General features: G+C 52.2%; 1 protein-coding gene across 5 annotated transcripts in view; it reads right to left on the bottom strand.

Annotated features, from left to right (window-relative positions):
* SNPH (syntaphilin) overlaps positions 1 to 15,049 on the bottom strand; it is a 35,290-nt gene extending 20,241 nt beyond the window's left edge. Inside the window, exon 1 of one of the 5 annotated variants that reach the window (XM_029918116.1) lies at positions 14,873 to 15,049. In XM_029918116.1, the coding sequence (XP_029773976.1) occupies positions 14,873 to 14,974 (102 nt within the window). In that variant the 5' untranslated portion in view covers positions 14,975 to 15,049. The remainder of the gene's footprint in view (positions 1 to 14,872) is intronic. The other 4 variants (XM_029918118.1, XM_029918120.1, XM_029918117.1 and 1 more) reach the window with 4 other exon arrangements.
* Positions 15,050 to 15,094: the final 45 nt, after the last annotated feature.

Consider the following 15,094-nt stretch of genomic DNA (forward strand, 5'->3'; position numbering starts at 1 on the left):
TAATCTAAAAGAAAGAAACCATGGCTTTGGGCTCAAAGATACTTGGATTTGAATTCCAAACTCCTCAACCTTTATGACAGCTGGCCTTGACTTCTCTGAACCTTAGTCTCTTTATCTGTAAAATGGGGCTACTTACAGTTGGGCATGAGTATGGTCATGGTCAGCAATAACGCAGGCAAAATGCCCAGCGAGAGTCCAGCACCGAGAAAGCATTCCACGAACAGTAATTCTTTATTAACCTGAATCTCTTCTAGCTTTGAATCCTGTATACTAAACCTTTATCCCAGTCCACCATCTAATCTGAAGTATTATAATAGCTGGTATCTCTGAGGTGCCTGACTACAGATGTATTTATTTATTTATTAATGTGTATTTATTATTGAGAGACAGAGTGCAAGCATGGGAGAGGCAGAGAGAGAGAGAGGGAGACACAGGATCAGAAACAGGCTTTAGGCTCTGAGCTGTCAGCACAGAGCCCGATGCAGGGCTCAAATCCAGAGACCGCGAGATCCTGACCTGAGCTGAAGTGGGACCCTTAACTGACTGAGCCACCCAGGCGCCCCCACAGACTCATTTAGACACACTAAGGTCTATAGGCCAAAAAAAAAAAAGGAAAAGGAAAAAAAAATCACTAAACAATCATTGCCTACCAAACGACAGAATTTCAGGACATTGTCATTCTGATCTAACAGTGTCTTAAAAAATGAACATGAACAAAACAGGAATTCCTGATGTGAATGTGACGCCTCTCAGCACCTCGCTGCTCCCTCTCCGGCCACCGTCTCCTCCCAGGGGATGCACCAGTCTTTGCACGGTAGCCAGAGGGACCCTTTTCGAGTGTGAATCTGGGTGTGCCTGGGAGCTCAGTCAGTTGAGCGTCCGGCTTCGGCTCAGGTCAGATCTCACAGTTCGTGGGTTTGAGCCCCGCATCAGGCTCTGTGCTGACAGCTAGCTCAGAGCCTGGATCCTGTCCTCAGATTCTGTGTCTCCCTCTCTGACCCTCCCCCTGCTTGTGCTGTCTCTCTCTATCTCTCAAAAATAAAGTTTTTTAAAAATTAAAAAAAATTTTAGAGTGTGAATCTGGGGTTGTCTCTCCTCTGCTCAAAACCTTTCCGAGAGGTCCCATCTTGGAATAGACGCTTCGGCTTCCCTCATTCTAGCTAATTCTGAGCCCTGCATCCTGCCCCGCCCTCCTTCTCTCTCTCACTCACCTCCTGCTCCCCTCATGCATGCTGCTCTGACCACGTTGCACTCAGGGCCTTTGCACATGCTGTTCCCTCTGTCTGGAAGGTCCTCCCAGCTCTCCCACCACTGCAGGTCTTTACTCCAAGGTCGCCTTCTCAATGACCCTTCCTTGACCACTTTATTTAAAACACAACCCTCCCTTCCCCAGGACTCTTTTCTATTCATGCTCTATTTTCTCCACAGTCGTTATGTGAAGATATTTATGCATTTGCTTTGTTATCTCTGGAATAGAAGCTGCAGGAAGGTCAGGATATGTATGCATTTTATTCTGTATCTAAATCTCAGCACCGAGACCAGTGCGCTTAGTACAGCATAGGCCTGCGATAAATATTTGCTGAATGAGGGGGTCTGCACGCACTCGGGTTGATGTCGCCACCCAAGTAAGTGCAAGCTTCTTAGCAAATCAAAACAGGGCCAAAAGAGCTCTATGGCACTTTGCATCTATTATTATAGTCCTTTCTACACATGGTGTCTTATTTAGGGGCTTGTCTCTTCTACTAGAATCATCTGAATCTTCCGTAGGTAGCAGGGAAGGAGGTGCAAAACGCTTAGTAACTGCATCTCCAGGGAAAGGATGAAAGCTGTCATTTCAATAGCATCTTGCCAGTCACCAGGATTATTCTCTCAATTCACGCTTACGTCCCCCCTCGGGTTAGGGCGTGTTCCCTCCAGGGACGCTTAGGCTGGTGGTGGGGGTGACTCACACGTGAGGATGTGTGGCAGGCGGGACTCAGGACTGGTTGCAGCTGCCCCTCCAAATTACATCTCGCACCAGAAAATCTAGCTAGTTGTCCCAACTCCTGATCCTGACAGCAGCCCCCCAGAGAAAGAGGAAGGACACTCAGTTATTGTTGATCCTCGTGATCTGCAGGTTCTGTATTTGCAAATTCCCCTACTCGCTAAAAATCATTTGTAACCCCCAGATCAATACCCACAGTTCTTTCACAGGAGGGGTGGACAATGTGAGTTTCACTGATGTGTCAGTTCCCAGCTGGGGTGGAAGGCAACCTTGTTTTCCTTTTTCTACCGCCAACAAGTGTCCTTTTTCAGCCTACTGAGTGCCACATTTTTAACATTTTGGGGCTTTTCGTTGGAGACTTTGCTGTTTAAAATGAAAACAGCGTAGTGCTGACAAACGGTCTTGTGTCCCTGGGCACCAGAAGGCTGTGACGTGCCTTCTGCAGAAAATGACGTGTGTCAGACGAGCTTCGATCAGTGTGAATTACAGCGCTGTCCGCAGAGGCGCCACATGAGTGAAATCAACAACGTATATGAGAGAAGGTGACTTTAGACAGAACACACACAAAACAAGGCTAAGTATTGATCAGCTGGGAAAATGGTGTGGCCGGAGGCCTGCAGGAGCCCAGCCCTGTGTTCTCCCTCAGGAACAACAGTTCAGCAGTCACTAATTCAGGGTCTGCCGCAGCTTTAAAGAATGTACCACGGCGAATAACAAGAACTGACCCTATGAAGCCCAGGTATCCGGTACCCAGATCTGCACACACAGCAGGTCTAGCTGTGTCTAGGCACAAGCATGAACACGTAGTCCCACTCATCCGTGTGCGGGCGGCTCCATGGACTGAACCCTCCCATAAGCGTCAGCGCTGGCAGGTCCCCTCCGAGGGGTGTAATGACTGTATTCAGGAGCTCAGGGGATAGAGTCAGATGCTCCTGGATTCAAATCCCGGTGCAGCTGGGAGCTGTGTGCCTCCCTGCTGGTCACACTCGGGGCCAGCTTCCCTGTCGGTACGTGAGGTTAATCACTGTCATGATGATAAAGTGAGGTTGTGCAGGACAACTGCCAAGCACACAGGCCACAGCTGGGAGACAGTGTCTGGCAGGCAGCAGGGTAGAGCCTTTGAAAGCCCATGCGTTTGCCTAGGGCAGGTGCGGGGCCCAGGAGAGCCACTTAGGGCCACCTTCTCCTCAGCAGACTGGCCTTCCTCCTCTTACAGACCTGGGACATTGTTTTGCTTGGTATGATCTCAGGAGCATTTGTAGACTAGGAGTCCAGGAATCAGACAGTCAAAGCCAGAAGGCACCCAGAGACAGGGACTCCAGAGGTCCCAGACTGGCAGCCCATAGGCCACTGCATGCCTATAGACCGCTTTTCCTCAGCCTGCATGGGTGTGTGTGAATCTGAGTCAACGATAATAAATGGAGACATTTTGTAGATCTCCTGTTTGCCTTTTACAAACCCAAACATCTTGCGTCTCTGTGTCTGGATTCCTGCGTGGTGCTGACTGACTGAGGCTCGGAGGTGGCTCCTTGTGCTAGCTCTTCTCAGTGCTCTTGCTCTTAACAGCTGGGCTGGTTTTTTGGTTTTTGTTTTTTGGGTTTTTTTTGCTTGTTAGCCGCCTAGTGCTGGAGTTTGGAACCTCTGGTCTGGTCCAATTGCACTTTACAGGTAAAGGATCTGAACTCAAGGGTGGGAGCCCTTGCTCAAGCCCCCAGGAAAATCAGTGGTGGGGCTGGGACGCCACCGCTAGAATCCACCACTCTGAATCCAGAGCGCTGAGACGCCCGAGAAGGCTGGGCATGCAGAACAGGGGTACCCGGGTGAGGCGGGGGGAGTTCTGTTCAGGAGAAGGTGCGGAGCCAGAGAGGTAAAGCAGAGAACACCAGCACTGGCTGCTGTGGGCAGAAAGCTCTCTTCTTCCCACCTGCTGGTGGACGCTGACCTTCCCTAGCCTGTAAGATGAACTCCTGCACGGGCTCTGTTGCCACAGTGTTCTCAGGTGTCCCTCTACCTGTCCTGTCCACCCTCAGCTCCCCCACCCCTGCCTCAAAGGCAGCGATCTTCATAATCATATGGGGGGGGGGCTGTGGTGGCAAGTGGAGCCAGGTGGGGGAGTGCTTTGTCTGAGGGCAAAACCTAGTTCTTAGCAGAAGACTGACCGTGAGCCTTAGCTTTCTTATCTGCAAAATGGGGTTTCAGTTGTGAAGATTTAATGAGATAATGGATGGGAGAGCCTGGCGCATACTGCCCAGTGAACGCTTGCTTCTTTCCCTTATTTTATAAACCAAGGGCCTGGAGACCAGGGACTGATTCTTTCCAAGGAAGTCACAAAATTAAAAGGGACTTCCTTAGCCCACACGGGGTAATTTTAAAAGGCTAAATATAGTCATATTGGTGAAAGTATTTATTATAGTTATAAAAATAGCATACACTTTGGGGTTCCTGGGCGGCTCAGTTGGTTGTGTCCGACTTCGGCTCAGGTCATGATCTCTCAGTCCGTGAGTTCAAGCCCCACGTCAGGCTCTGTGCTGACAACTCAGAGCCTGGAACCTGCTTCAGATTCTGTGTCTCCCACTCTCTCTGCCCCTCCCCTGCTCGAACTCTGTCTCTCTCTCTCTCTCAAAAATAAATAAAGATTAAAAAAATAAAAATAATACACTTAAAAAAACCCCCTCCAGATTTGCTATTCAAAGATGAACCACTGATTAATTTCATTGCTGCTTCATCCAGTTTTTTTCTAAGCAGAGAAAAGAAATGTTTCTGAGGGGAGGTAGGGGTCATTTTTACATAGTTATAACCATGGTGTGTATGCACCTTTATATCTTTTAAAAATTTAACATATGGGTTATTTTATAGGTTTATTTATGGGTTGCCTGCGCCATGACATATTCTTAAATATTTTCTTTTTTTTTTTTTAATGTAATCTCTGCATCCAACAGAGGGCTCGAACTCACAACCCTGAGATCAAGAGTCGCATGCTCTCCTGACTGAGCCAGACAGGTGCCCCTATAAAAAGTATTTTATGGGCTGCATAATTTTCCATTTCATGAGTAATCATGGTTAACCTCCTCCCTTGTTGAATATTTAGATTTTCTCACTATCAAAAAGAAGCCTACAAACACAACAAACTTTGTGCATAATTGTTTTTCTGTATTTTGAGCTACTTCCCCAAAATAGATCCCCAGTGGTGGGTTTATAGTGCCGACGAACACGCTGCCAAAACGCTTTCCTAAAGGGCTGAGTTACCAGATGATTCTCCCACCCATAACGTATGCACAGTAGCTGCATTTCCCATTTGACAAAACCACTGGCCCTGAGCTCTGCCTCTGAAAAGGCAAGAAGTTCAAGCTCCAACACAGGACTTATCCAGGATGAGTTTTCTGAGTTCGGCTTTGGGGCAAGTATCTTCACCCCCATGTTGCAAGGGGGGGGAGTTAACCCCTGGAGAGACCTAGCCCAAAAGTAGCCTAGCTCCAAGCAGGACTGAAAGCAAGTCCCCCAGAGCCTGTCCCACGGCCTAATCACAAAACTGCTTACCCCTGCGGGCCTGCTTCGGTCAATATTCACGCAGCGCCTGCCTGCTCTGTGCCGGGTCCTAGAATGGTCCCAGCACTCAGATCCTGCCAGTGAAGGGCTGGGCTCAGGAGGGAGTGGGTCTCTCTCCAGAACTCAGGAGGAGGTACCTGTGAGCAGGGCTCTAAAGGATGGGTACGGAGCTGCCTGTGGAGGAGCATGCCAGATGCAGCGCAGGGTGGGGGCCAGCACGATGGAGGCAGGAAGGAGGTGGGGGGAGAGAAGGGGGGGAGAGAAGGAGGGGGGGAAGGTGGTGATGGAGGAGGGGGGAAGGTGAGGAGGAGGAGAGGAGGAAGAGGAAGAGGGGGAGGAGGAAAGGAGGATTAGGAGGAGGAAGGGGTGGGGGAAGGGAGGGGGAGGGGGAGAAGATGAAGAGGAAAAAGAGGAGGAAGAGGAGGAGGAAGAAGAGGAGAGAGGGGGAGGAAGAGAAAAAAGAGGAGGAGGAGGAAGGGGAGAAGGAAGAGGAAGAAGAGGAGGAGAAGGAAGAGGAGGAGAGCTACAGGGGGAGGGGCACAGGGGAGTAGAGAGGGAGGCTGGGTGCTTGGGGAGGGCCTTTGGAGCCTATGGCTTCTGAGCAGAGCAATGACAAGGCCGGGTTTATCTTCTAGAAGCTAATGCTGTACCAGCTGTGCTGGGAACGGGCTAGAAAGAGGAGCGGAGGCACCAGGAGACCCTAGATAGAAGCAGAGGAGAGGGAGTGAAAGAGGCAAAGATGGCTTCCAGGGAAACTGAGGACAGAGGCTCTGCCCAGAAGGGATGGACTGGGGGTAAACAAGGGCGAGGGGAGAAATGAGACGGTGCTCAGGTGTCTGGGCAGGTGGGGGGCGATGGACACTAATCCTGTCTACACAGTGTTTAGTCTCGCCCATAGGTACAAAACCCTCCTGGGGTCCCGGAATGGCTGTCCACCCAATGTAACCCGCACAAGCCTGCATGGTGGCAGCAGCAGTTATGGCCTCACAGTGGGGGTGGTGACACTCCTGCCCAGCCTTGCAAAGGCAGCTGCTGTCGCTTAGCCTGCCAGGGCCCAAAGACAGGCGGGCATCAGGCCTCCAGCGGCCCGGGTCTTCCCAGGTGCCAGGAACAGAGCGGACTCCATATAGAGGCCTCACAGATGTGTGCTGAAGGAAGTTGGGCCGCCACACAGAGGGCCCGGGAGTCCCGAGGACCCCACCGGAAGTCCTGAAGACTCCACGCAGCCAATCCAGGTACCAGGAAGAGCGGCCCCAAGTGGGCTCCATGGTCCTTCCCTCCTAGGACCCTGCCTGGCACCATGTCGGGAGCCAGGACATGCAGCTCTGCCATCAACCGAGTCCCAGACCTAAGGGGATGATCCCCTTGACCTCTTGGCACCTCGGTGTTGCTATCCATAAAATGGCCACAATACCCGCTCTGTGATGGAGCTGCTGTGATATCCCAGCATCTGGCCTCCTGGGCAGCCTGCTTCCCATCACGTCCTCTTCCCAACCATCTCCACTGGGCTCACCCTGTGGACTCATGCGTTAGCTTCGGCGGTGCCCTCTGTCTGGACACCCCTTCCAAGCTCCCCGCCTCCTTGTCTTCCATGTTCAATTCAAGATCGATGCCCGTGGGTGGCTTCAAGGAGGACAGAGTCCACGCTCCCTCCTGGGTGGTCCCTTGCACACACGCTCCCTTCAAAGCACTTTTTACACTCACAGGACACAGGCTATATGCACACATGCTCACCCGTGGACCACGAGCTTCCATCTTTTGAGGGTTTCTAAGCCTAGACACACACACACACACACACACACACACACACACACACACACAGGTATCTGGCAGAAGCAGCATGTGGGCTGCCAGCAAGTGGTCAGAGGGCTCTGGCACAAGAGGCGATGATGCCCTCAACCAGGCACCACCCAGCCCCGAGCAAAGCCAGAAAGGTCGCCGGACACAGCTCCAGTCCGCACACACCCACACCTGGCCCGGTGTGCGCTCCACAAACCTCCATCCCCCTCTGCGTCCCAAAGGCCTCTGGATGGCAATGGATAGGGCCAACACTACTCTGTGTCCTTGGAGCTGGGACAGGTCAGCTAGAGAACTCTGCTGGCCTCTCACCATGACCACCTTATGGACAGCCAGGGGGGCTCAGAATCACCTGACCTGCCTCGGATCAAGGAACAAAAGACATCAAGGCACCTCACCATGGGCCCTCTTCCTCTCGAGATCAGATGCCACACCCCATGGATTCTCAGGGACTGGGAAGCTGTTGAGATGTGTGACCTCTAAGAACCTCTAGGAGCTGTCCTTCTGTATCCTCCATATAGTGGAGAAGACATGAACCCAGAAGCAGGCATCCCACAGGAAGCCGGCTCCCTGGCGAGTCTTTCTGTCTTTATCTCTTTCTCTCTCTCTCAAGTGCACACATGCACGCGCAGACGGAGTCTGAAACCCCCACATGGCCCTCTAGGGCAAGGCACAAATTGGGAGGAAATATTTGCAGAATACATATGTGACAAGGAACTTGCATCCACAACGAATGAAAAACTCCTACCTCTCAATAAGATGATGACCAACAACCAAATGATTAAGTAATCGACAGCGGGCAAAATGTCAGAACAGAAACTTCACCAAAGAAGATGCACGGATGGCAAATAAACACACAAAAGGATGTTCGACATCGTTTGTCATCAGGAGAATGCAAATTAAAGCCATAAAGAGATACCACTGCACACCCATTAGGATGGTGAAAATTTAAAGGTCTGCTCAGACGAAGGGCTGGTGAGGACGTGTAACTGGAGTTTCCATACATGGATGGTGGGATAGGAAACCTAGGTGGGGGCGTAACCACTCTGCAAACCCTTGGGAAGTTTCTTAAAGAGTTAAATATATATTTGCCAAACGCTCCGGCCATTCTACTTCACGCCTCGGCATCATCTACACAAAAGCTTTGTGCAAACGGTCACACCAGCTTTATTTCTAATAGCAAAAAACTGGAAAGGCACCAATTGTCCATCAGCACAGGAAGGAATAAACTAATTGTGTTTTCTCCTTTATCCATATACTTGAATCCTGCTCATCAATGGAAAGGAATATATCGATAGGCAAAACATCATGAATCCTGAAATAATTATACTGAGTGAAAAAGTCAAGCCCCTCTACTCCTCCCCCGCCCCCAAATCACATACTGTATGATTCCATTTATATAAAGTTCTAGAAAATGCAAAGTCATCTAGAGTGAGAGGAAGGTTGTCTGGGGACGGGGGAGGTGTGAGAGGGAGGAACTACAAAGAGGGCAGGAGGAACCTCTTCAGGATGATGGATTTGTTCCTTATGTGAATTGTGATGATGGATTCACGGGTTACACAACGTCAAAACCTACCAAATTGTGTGCTTTCAACATGCGCTGTTGGTTGTTCAGGGAGGCTAGGAGAAGGAGAGAGCCGAAGGGGCCAGGGATCACCGGGGGCAAGCAGGAGTCTTTCTTAGGGTGCCAAGCACACATACAGTCACACACACACACACACACACACACACACACACACACACGCCGCTTGGCCTCCTAGAGTCTCTCGACCCAGTATTCCATCTAAAAGGGACACCAAGCTACCTGTCATTTGCTCAGTGCTTTTCCAGAGTCCTCCCTGTGCGCCTGGCCTGAGTGGGGCCCTGGCGGTTCCCAGAGGAAGCCAAACCTACTCCTTGCTCTGGAAAGTTCATTCTGTCACCCACGGAGCAGACTTCCCGAAATTCAACCTACACACTGAGCCACGCACGTCAAGTGTGCCGGCCGGGTTCCCTTCACACCTCCTCTGACGTCCTTCTCTGCCGGAGGCCTCCTCCCCAAGCAGAGGCTGGTTTTCCTCTGTGGTGGCCAGGCAGCAGGGCTGTCTGTGGGGACCCCGCTGGACCTGGGTGGCAGGGCCGTTGTGACCTCCACAGAACGGGCCCTGCCCCTCCCTCTGAGGGGCTGCCAGAAGGCCCTTCTCACGCCTGTGGCTTCTGTGCCAGGCCTCACAGGCCATCAGCCAAGTCGCCTCTTCTGAGGCTGCTGACCAAGCTTCCAGAGACCTTGTGGCAGGAAGGCCTGGCCTCCAGGGGGCAGCGAGGCGTCTGGAGGCCTCAGGCCCTGGAGACGTAATCCTAACAGGGCTGCTGGACGTGACCCAGCCTTGGAAGCCGTGGGCCCAGAAGGGGACCACACGTGGACGCCGTATGCCCTGGCCCAGGCTGGCTGTGCCAATCTTGTTTCCCTTCTCTGCCCTCACTCTCCCCCGGCACCTCCTGGGTGCCCCGTGCCTGGAATCTGGAACTTTACGTGAGAGGGCCCAGATGGGCCGGTTGACCACCGCAGGCTTCAAAATGTTGCCGTCGGCCACGGTTTGAAAACAAGAGATACAAACATCCCATGTCTCGCTTATAAATCAGAAGGCCCGCCAGCGCGCGGCCCACCCTCCTGCCCGCGAAGAGCGGCAGGGGCAGCCTGGCAGCGGCCTCTTTCACACGAGCACTTTCCTGTTTGCTGCGATCCCCGAACAGCCCAACGGGGCTGTTTTACCTCCGTAGACGACGGCGTTTGAGGGCCTTTGCTTTCCACGTCAGACGGCCTTCGGAGGTCGATGGCATCATGTCCCCATTTTACAGAATAGGAAACAGGGCAGCGGGGCCCCAGAGCCAAACTCAAGGACACTGGTCTGTGACGAAATGAGTGAAACGTGGACCGCACTATTTTTAATAAAGCAAAATGGATTGAATGTAAAGGCGTGCCTTTTTTTTTCTTGTCTCCTGATCATCTACAGTCTCCTTCCTCTGGGGACAGAGGTGTTAAAATGTTCTTTCTTTCACTATACGGTGGTGATAGTAAGCAGAAATCTATTTAAGTGTCACTTGAATGTCCCTGTCGGGCAAAATAAAGAGTTGGCAAACCTAGGATGGATGTCCAAATGTCCTGATCTTTGAAATCTAAGTGTGAGAGGCACTGCTCTGCTATCTAGCCTTCCCGTTCCAGAAGGACAGCATGCCTCTGCTATTTCTCCTGGTTCAAAAAAAAAAAAAGAAAAGAAAAAGAAAAAAACCGCCTGGATCTGCACCTCATCCGGTCTTTGAAGAGGTGGTTTTTGAGCGGAGCCTCCTCCGTCCAGCAAACCTGCAGCGCATTCGTTCCTGCCCTTGTTACATTGATCTCATTCTTCCTCAAGTTACGTTTATCTATAGCCTACCCACTCTTGCACCCCCTAAAAAGGTGACAGAACAGAAGAAAGAGCTGCTGACTGGTTGATCAGTCCGCGCTTCAAGGGCCCCCGGAGGACCCCGCCTCTGCCTGGCATGTCGTAGGTGGGGAAGAGCAAAGGGCCTGGCCTCAGGACACCCAGGGCCGGGGCGAGGACAGGAGTCTCCCGCTGCACTCGGGGCTGGCTCTTTCCACTTCGCCAGGCTGCTTCCCAGAAACTCCCTTCTGCTTGGCTCAGCACCTCAATTCAGAGGACAGTGCTGAGCATGTGACAAACACTTCGTGTCTGTCCATTAGCTGGTGCAAAGCAGCCGGGGGAGCCCAGGCCCCCTCTTCTCCAAGGGCCCTCAGCTCGAGCCTTCACGCAGCGCGAGCTGCCCATCAGATAAAGCAGAAGCCCTCTGGCCCCTGGTGACCTGGATAGAGAAAGATCCCATATGGCTCAAGAATACAGTCCCAGTTGGGCCAGAGTTAGGATCCCAGCCGTGCTGAGTAACCTTGGGGAGATGCCTTCCCTCTCCAGGTGTCAGGTGCCCCAGACAGGTGGAATGCTGAGAATAGATACAAAGAATTCCCCAAGCCTAGCGGCTTGGTTATTCAGCACTAGACAGGCTTTGCCAAGAGGAATTTCAGAGTCCTGTCTCTAGACGCCTCTAAGGACAGGAAGGGTTCTCGTCCACCTGGGACAAATGGATTATTCCATTAGAGCTGTGCCAGAGTGAGCTCGAACGGCCCCCAGACTCTGTGGCCACTTTCTGGGTTGCTCGGGTCAAAAGCCGACATAACTTTAGAACAGTCTGGGACTGTCCTAAGCTGGATGGATGAGGAGGAGGAGGATGCTGATTCACAAACTCAATTCAGGAAAGCATGGACGCGACGATGGCAAGATCTCTCTAAAGCCTTCCTGACCCACCGGGTCGGAAAGATCATCTCCCCTCTCTGACCCCCCATTACACTCCAGTATCAGTGCCCCTCCTAGCTCCTAGATGGCTTAGCCTACCTACATGTTTAGATGTTTGTCTCCTGTTTAGATGTCAGTTTTTTGAAACGAGGGATCACCTCTAACTCTTTCCTGTATTCTGTGTACTTAGCCCAGGGCCTGGCTAAGAAATCATAACCAAGGGGCACCTGGGTGGCTCAGTCGGTTGAGCGTCCGACTTTGGCTCAGGTCATGATCTCACGGTTCATGGGTTCAAGCCCCGTGTTGGGCTCTGTGCTGACAGATAGCTCAGAGCCTGGAGCCTGCTTCAGAGTCTGTGTCTCCCTCTCTCTCTCTGACCCTCCCCTGCTTGCGCTGTCTCTCTCTCTCAAAAATAACAAAAAAAAATTAAAAAAAAAAGAAGTCATAACCAAATTCAGAGCAATGTTGAGCTAGACAAGGAAGCCTTTCCACCCCTATCTGGGACAAAGTGGCATTTAGTTCCTTTAGAGCCCAAAGGTGCGTCCAGTCCATCCGCAGGATCGGAACGCCAACTTTCAGAGGGAAACTGGCTTACCCAAAGTTACTCAGTTAACGAGAGGGCTCAGACTCGAAGCAACCCTTTTGACTCTCAGTACAGTGCACTTCCAGCTCTTTCTCAGCCTCTACAACACATTAGCTGTGTAACTCTGGGCAAGGCTCTTTGTCTCTCTGCCCTGGCTTTCTCTTTGTGAAACGGGTAAAAACCATAATGGGGATTGTCTCGGGAATAAAACAGAGCACAGCGCATAGGGAGCCCTCAAAAAGCATGTCTGTTGTGACTGTCATTCAGTGAAAGGGCACCCACCACCCATCAGCCGCAGAGCAGGGCTCAGGGCGAAAGGAAGTCTTCCCAGCCCCGACTTATACGCTCTTCAAACCAGCAAGTCCCCTGCAGTCATCAGTCTGGGGAAGGGCCCGATCTCTGCGCAAGAGCGCACACGACTCACAGTGATGGCGGCAAGGTATGTACCAGGAGGGAGCGGAGCCTTTGGGAGAGCATGCTCTTCCGGGTCAGACGGACCTGGTGTCAGGTAACAGGAGACCCTTCCTAGCTGCGCCATCTTGGCAGGTCACTCTCTCTAAGCCTGGGCTCCTCATCTCCAAATAGGTATAATTTGTTATGAGGATCACCTGAGGTAGGTGACGGCCTCGTATTCCACAGATGAGACGAAGAGTAATAATACTTGTCCCGTTTTTACTTAACAAAATGCACATCCTAACACGGCAGAATCAGAAAGGGCCTTAGGGATCCAGGAGTCCAGTCCTGTCATTTTATAGCTGGGGACCCAGAGGTTGTGACTGGCCAAGGTCACACAGTGGGGCAGGGGTGGAGGGAGACCTGGGGTGTGGCTAGGTCTCTGGATCTACTGCATGTCCACTGTGGCCCGTTGGATTCTCCTCATCTGCTCCTCCCACCGCACCCCCACCGCACCCCCCAGCACAGAGGGGCTGGAGTCACGTTCTTCCCAATCCTCCCCGCTTCGTGCTCATCTGAAACCAGCCAGCGCCATCTGTCTGCCGACGTCACAGTTCTCTCCCAGGCCCACTGAGCCCCTTCCAGCCTTGAGGGGAAGGCAAAACAACTGCAGGCTGCTGGCATAGCAATAATAACAGTAATAGTAGTCGCGGTGATACTAATGGCAACCAAAGACCCGCATGGTGCCCTGTGTTCAATGGCGCTTTTCCTGCCACCGTCAGGGCATTCCATAGTTGCTCCCTCACCTGGTTGGCTTAGGAACATAATGTCCTCAGACAGATCCAACACTTACTGAGCACTTACTGTGTGCCTGGCCACAGGCTAGAGGTTAGAGACAGAGAGGAAAGAGATGGGGCCTCTGTTGGGAGGAGTTCACAATCTAACGGGGAGTTAGGGCAGGTGGGGACATAACTTCATTCAGCCCAAATGCTGCAGCAGCAAAGCGCCCTGCCCCAGCCTACGGGGAGCCTCCTTTATGGTGCTGTCAAGGGCCAGAGTGTGTCTGTGGGATAAACTGGAGCACGGAAGGGTGAATGCTCGGCTGAAAGGGACAGCAGTGCTAGGCTGAAAAGAATAGAAAGCACAGACCCCGAACCCTTGGTTGCCTGTCTCAGGGAGATTTTAGTGGGAGGCCAGAGGGAGGGCTAGTGGGCAGCAGCAGGACCCGTACGGACTCAGGAAGCCTTGGTCCCTGACCTCGACCAGCACACTTTGTCCTTTAGGGACATGGCCCTCAGATGCCAATGTTTTCCAAGCCCAGTGCTGGGATATAAATGCCTCCTCGGGACCACCATCCGCTGGAATGATGTCATAGCCCGTGCAGTGGAAATGTGTATGCCTTCTGGCTGCTTCCAAAGCCCTTGGCCCAACACACATGAGCATTTGTTATCCCCCAGCAAGGGCTGCCATCCACAGGGATGTGGAAGAGACTGGTGGAGAGGGGAGGGGGAGAGAAGAGGCTAAAAGCAGCCTTCCCCCCCTCCCCGCTTCCCCCAGTCTCTCTCTCAAGTCCTGCATCCCTGAAACCCTACTATGTGCCAGGCACAGGCACTATTTTAGGTGCTTCCATATACATCTCATTTAATCATCTCTTCGACCTTCTCGGGCACATATGCCTCTTCCCAGACATACAGATGAGGAAACTGAAGCTTGGGGACAGGAAATAACTCGACAGAGGTCACCCCCGTGGCAGCTTCGGGATGTCAATAGTGGACTGTCTGATGCCTCCAGTTCCATGAGGCTCACAAGGTCATGTGTCACCGGACAAGTCCAGGGTTGAAAGAGACCAACTGAGGAAACCCCAGTTATTTTGTAAACCCACGTTTAAATTCTCAGTTGCTTTCACAGAGACATCCCTGGCATGTGAGAGGTACCTGAAGGGCACATTACAACTACACAGACCATCTGATCCAACTCCCGCATTTAACAGATGAACAGACAGACACCCACGCCTAAAGGATTTTAAGATGGCTACTGGTGGCCTAGGAGCAAGCTAAGGGACCAGAACCCGAATCTCTCGCACTTTCCCTACACCACCCTGCCTGCAGAGATCACCTTTTCCTGATCTGCTCCGGCAGCCCATCCCACACCACCAGATGGGCAGAGAAGGCCGAGGAAACAGGCAGCTGTGTGAGCAGGCCTCTGCTCAGTCTGCAGGGTTGAGGAAGGGAATCTGGGGCTTACCGGGCTAGTAGGTGTTCTGCTGAGCGGAAGGAGAGAGCATCCTACCCCATGGAGGCTCCAGGGATTCAGACTCAGATCTCCTGCTTCAGGGGTCATGGGCATGTTTTCCAGACCTACTGCAGGGCCCTGGCGCTTCTCAGGGGAGGGGAATGTGGTAAAGAAGCAGTCATTGGCACTTGACCTTGGGTTGGGTGCGGGGTTCCACCCTTCTCCCACCCTTAG

This window comes from Suricata suricatta, chromosome 12 (genome assembly GCF_006229205.1).
Source record: "Suricata suricatta isolate VVHF042 chromosome 12, meerkat_22Aug2017_6uvM2_HiC, whole genome shotgun sequence".
Classification (NCBI taxonomy): domain Eukaryota; kingdom Metazoa; phylum Chordata; class Mammalia; order Carnivora; family Herpestidae; genus Suricata; species Suricata suricatta.